Source organism: Corvus brachyrhynchos, unplaced genomic scaffold, assembly GCF_000691975.1.
Source record: "Corvus brachyrhynchos isolate BGI_N302 unplaced genomic scaffold, ASM69197v1 scaffold100, whole genome shotgun sequence".
NCBI classification, from domain to species: domain Eukaryota; kingdom Metazoa; phylum Chordata; class Aves; order Passeriformes; family Corvidae; genus Corvus; species Corvus brachyrhynchos.
The window spans coordinates 1,267,987-1,273,088 of NW_008236230.1; the positions used below are offsets into that span (position 1 = coordinate 1,267,987).

Sequence of the window (5,102 nt, forward strand, 5' to 3'; positions counted from 1 at the left end):
AAAGCCTCAGCAAACTGAGCATACTGTTCTGCAATTTAGAAAATGAAACCTAAACAAACAAACAAACAAAAAAGGCAAACAAACAAATGAACAAAAAAAAACCCCAGACCCTAACCATAATCCTTTTGCTGCATCTCTTGCCCACAGCAAAGCTAGCCAGTCTGTATTAATGGTACTGCAAAAGCCACTGTGGTACCAACACTGCCACCAATTCTCCAGTTCTACAGATCAAGTGGTCTCAGCTGTCTGGGCATAAGGAGGTTGGTCAGGGACTACAACCACAAACCTGAACACCAGAGCCCCCCAGACCCTAACCATAATCCTTTTGCTGCATCTCTTGCCCACAGCAAAGCTAGCCAGTCTGTATTAATGGTACTGCAAAAGCCACTGTGGTACCAACACTGCCACCAATTCTCCAGTTCTACAGATCAAGTGGTCTCAGCTGTCTGGGCATAAGGAGGTTGGTCAGGGACTACAACCACAAACCTGAACACCAGAGCCTGGAAGAGTAGCCAGAGGGACTGAAAAGCTGCCCAGGCTTCCCTGAATTCTACTTTGCGTAGCCCTGTAATTCCCTGTAGAGATCTCCCTTCTAGCCTTGCCTAGGCTACAGAGAGCTGTGCTCCACACTGCTCTACATAAAACCACCATTAATAAAGCATCCCCAATGAAATTCACTGTCTCTACTCTTGTTCTCCAGAACAGAAGTCCACAGCTTGTTTCAGACAAGAAGAAGCAAGAGCCACTAAGTTTGGATTTTTTTGTGTCACAGAAGCAAAGCTGGGAAAAAATAAACAATTCCTGACCATCTGACCTTTTTGTCCATGCTAATTTCAGCAGGTTTATCTTTGGGATGTACAGATTCTTTACAGCCCGAATCAGAGTCCTCTGAGCTGCCACCATCATCATCATCATCATCAGAGTCTGTTTCTGAATTATCTGCCTTTTCAAGAAGTGCAGGAATCTGCAAGACATCAAGAATTACATCAAATCAAAACCAAGAAACCTAATGACAATATACACACACACATATATGCACTATGTGTATATATATACTCATAAAAAACAAAACAGAATCTGCTGCAAAGAAACCCTCGAGCAATCTGATGCCATCTCCCTTAAGACAGCCCTCACTGAATCTCAAGATAAAGAATGAAAAGTAGGTTAAGCCAAACTAAGAACAAGGATTCCAGAATGTACAACACAGATTCTTTTAGGTCAGGGCTCAAAGCACAGCTGTTATTTGCACTCCCAAACTAATTTCCCTAAGTTAAACAGCAATTTGCTAGCATATGTGGAAGCCTATTTTTAATTATCCTTGGATCATACCCAAATCTACCTTGGGGGCACTGTATGTATTCTACATTTCAAACACAAATACCTGCACTGGAACACTCACTTATTCTTAAACAAGCCTGGAGACTATGCTACAGCCTGATCCCATCCATATTTATATTTCCATTTTGAATCAAGAGTGTACACCACTGCTAGAGAACATTCACAAAGTAAGGAGGGGGAATCCACACAGGGCTTCTGCCTTGAATGACATGGCTCCAACTGATCTGTATCCAACTTCTCATCCAATGTACTTTACAGAAGTGTCACTGTCAAGTACTTGAAATAAAATAAGACATAATATCTTATGCCTTATACTGGAGGACTGTTCTTTATGCAGTATTACAACAAAGATACCCTGAACATACCAAAACTTGCAGTCGTGCAACAATTTAAATCAATTACATTTTACATAACCAGAAAACACTTTCCCTCATCTCCAACTTAACTTTAGAGACCATGGCCACAGCAAGGACTGTAATTTCATTCTCAAGCAACCCAGCATCAGCCACAGTGCAGGAAAGCAATTTCTGTGTTGTGCAGACACACTGCCATGCCAGACCCATCCTGGACACAAATGGTCACTCTACAGACAAGAGGCTTCTTTCTGCCAGGACCAGGCATTCTCTGAACTACCTGTAAGCACTTTCATGAAAATGGCTAAAATGAAGGGTTTCAAAAGGACCCTCTCACCTTCTGAACACCAGACAAATCCTTCTTCAGTCCTGTCACAGTCTGGTAGAGAATCTGCTCCAAGGGAGAGAGGAAGAAATTACATTGTCAAATTATGTCTTAATTCTTTGTGCCCAGAGAAAATTACTATCTAAAAATAAATTCAAAGAAATAAAGACCAGGATAGAATCCACAATGTTAGTAGTAGTACTAACCAGACAATTTTAAATTATAATATAGATTTAGTACTCCACACCTTGGTAGCAAAGCTTCTGGTTTTCTTTGTTGCTAACAGTTTCCAGTAAGAAAAATTCATATTCCCTCTCTTTTTTTTGCAGGGCCTCAGCATGCCTACTCACATTATCTTGCTGAACATTCAATGCCATATCCTCTTCTTTCAATTTCATCATTATGTCCACATCCCTCTCATAGTTTTTAACTTCAGTCAGAGTTCGAGGTATGTAGGCCTTCTTAAATACCTAGCACAGTGAAAGGAAACACAGACTTACTAATTTACATATAGTGTCATGATGATTTTCTCTCCTAATTATGCATCCTTAGGAGAATAATCACAATCAGAGAAACAATAAATGAACATGGCAGTCATCCACTACCATTTGAACTGCAGACTTATTTTTTGTTTGTACTTTTTTTTTCTGTAGGAGCAGACTTAATGTGCAACCTACACATTATTGATGGATCTCAACTAATACGGCTCCTTCCTTTGTGAAGCCAGCCCTCTCACAAAATTCTCCAACCATCTCTCAGCCTACTTGACTCCTAAGGTTTTGTATCCTAAAAATTTTTCTAATGTTTTTATTGTAATGTTCACAGTGCCTTCAGCAGGCAACTCCATTGAAATGCACTGCTAGAACTTAATCTCTTTATGTAACAATACCTGCTTCAACCTACAGACCAACTCAAAAAAGGTTCTTGCAGCAATAGAGTAAAAAACTAACTGCAGTATCAACAACATACTTGGAATTTGTCACATTTGAAACGATCTTTCAGCAAGCTTACAACCCTACCAGATCAGAGAGAAGTGTTTTGCTTCTCTGTTTCATGGTATCAGTTCAATCCCAGAACATCATCTTCATGACCATCACTGCTCATCTAAGAGCTGTGCACAAAGCACGGGTCCCCACTTCCACAGAGCTGCCCTTACAGCTCTACTCTTTTGCGAGGGGAGCGACACAAATTAGCCATGGTCACGTGGAAAGTCTAAGAGAAATGAACTGAACTTAGATGCTATGAAACCACCTCTCTGACAGGTCAGTACCTCATGTAAGCAAAGGAGTAACTTGCTTGCAGAAGATGGGCTTGCTACCAAACACTAGCATCTGACTCTCTAGCGCAGTAGTTTTATGCTGAAGGTACACTGGGAAACAAAAACCATCTTTCCTTGGTCAAGTCTGAAGCAGTTAGTAAAACCTGCTGAGCTCCAAGACAAAAAAATCTTGGATAAATCAAGTAGTGTTGAGTGAGGTTTTTGTTGGTTGTTGGGTTTGGTTTTTTTTAAACTGTTCTGGAACAGATAGTTAAGACTAAGGTAGAAATGGCTGTATCTTTACATTAAGTATTTCCAGAACACTAACAGCTTTCTGTAATGGACTTGAGATGGCTTCACTTAATGTAAAAGCAGGGGAAGAACTGAATTAGACTGGGACTGGAGCTAGGTAGGCAATTTGGCCAACGCACATATCCAAATAGCCTGCTTCTGTATCACTGGTCCAAAACCACTCTGGTCCAAAACCACTGGCATAATCAGATCTCTCTCTGATTTTTTATTAACTAAACCTGAACTGGAAGATATATCAAGGGATCTAGCTACGAGCAAACCAAATCTGGTTTAGGAAATGGAGTATTTGCCTTCTAACAGCTTATCACTGTCAACTTTTACACATGGTGCCCCTTAATACTTCACATCTCAACTAGGTCAAGACATCTCAGTATCACAAACAATGTTTTGTTTATCATCAGCTGTACATTTTTCCAAAGAAAAACAGAACATTTTTCAGTGTTTACAGACATAAGGTCTGTAAATACTAATTTCATAGCAGGAACAGAAATCCTCACTTCCTCATCCACTTTATCTTGACTGGATCTTTCCTCCTCTGTTCTTTTCGATGCTATTTCCATTGCCTAAAGAAATACAAAACAATACAAAAAAAGTTATCACTCTTTAGAATCGCACCACTAAGTCTTTAGAATCACATCCAACTATTCCCATCTGCGTTTCTCCCTGTGCTCCACTGTCACTCACACGCACTCCAGCTTTCCCTATGGGAATGCCGCCAGCGACACCTATTGGTAACCAGCACACTTAGAGCTGCAGATCAGGCCTGTAACAGAGGGATAACACACTTGCTGCTCCCCCACACCAAACTGTGGCAGGCCCAACATGGCTACAGCACATACAACACCACTCTCCAATAAGCATGGTTATATTTCCTCAGAGCTTCTCCTTGCCAGAAAGAAAGAGCTAACTTAAAGCATCCTGGTTCTTACAGCACCTCAAACAGACATTTAAGTCTTCATTAGACTTTCTGAGAAAACATGCAATCGAAGTAGTATCACCCTACAATGGTATAAATGGAAAAGACCTATGTGCATTTTTGAAGCACTAGCACAACAATGTCATGTGCTGGCTTCCTTACAGTAGGAGGTAGAGTAAATGAGGTGAAGGAGCTTGAACTAGATCAGATTTTATTGTCTTCCTACTAACCAACAAGGCCATGAGGTCTTACCTTAGACAGGTAGTCATCAATGTTCTCACTTGTGATAGAAGGATCAGTAATAAATTCGAACAGCTCCCTCACAGTCATCACTGCAACATTGTGCTTCTGGAAAAAGTCTGCCAGGAAACAAGGGCAGAGAAAAAACCCATAAGTAATTCCATCTAACATATGCAGCTCTGATGTTAAAGTGACAATTCCAGCAAGCCAACAACTCTGATGACTTGGGAAAGTCTCAGCAGCACGTTCTACATCATACTGAGTTTAGTTACCAGATGCTTGGGTTTCTGAAATGAAACTGTTCATCTTCAAGATGCAACAAATACTGAAAGGAGAAAAACTGCATAAATATAAAAGCCA

The 5,102-nt window shown here is 40.5% G+C and overlaps 1 protein-coding gene across 3 annotated transcripts in view; it reads right to left on the reverse strand.

The window, feature by feature from the left end:
- The window catches only part of RIOK1 (RIO kinase 1), a 23,197-nt gene that overhangs the window by 9,326 nt on the left and 8,769 nt on the right, over positions 1–5,102 (reverse strand). For all 3 annotated transcript variants that reach the window (XM_017746918.1, XM_017746917.1, XM_008643445.2), the window contains exons 11-15: positions 4,755–4,861; positions 4,084–4,149; positions 2,367–2,486; positions 2,029–2,082; positions 815–964 (exon numbers count right to left, since the gene is read on the reverse strand). In XM_017746918.1, coding sequence (XP_017602407.1) covers positions 815–964; positions 2,029–2,082; positions 2,367–2,486; positions 4,084–4,149; positions 4,755–4,861 — 497 coding nt within the window. The remainder of the gene's footprint in view (positions 1–814; positions 965–2,028; positions 2,083–2,366; positions 2,487–4,083; positions 4,150–4,754; positions 4,862–5,102) is intronic.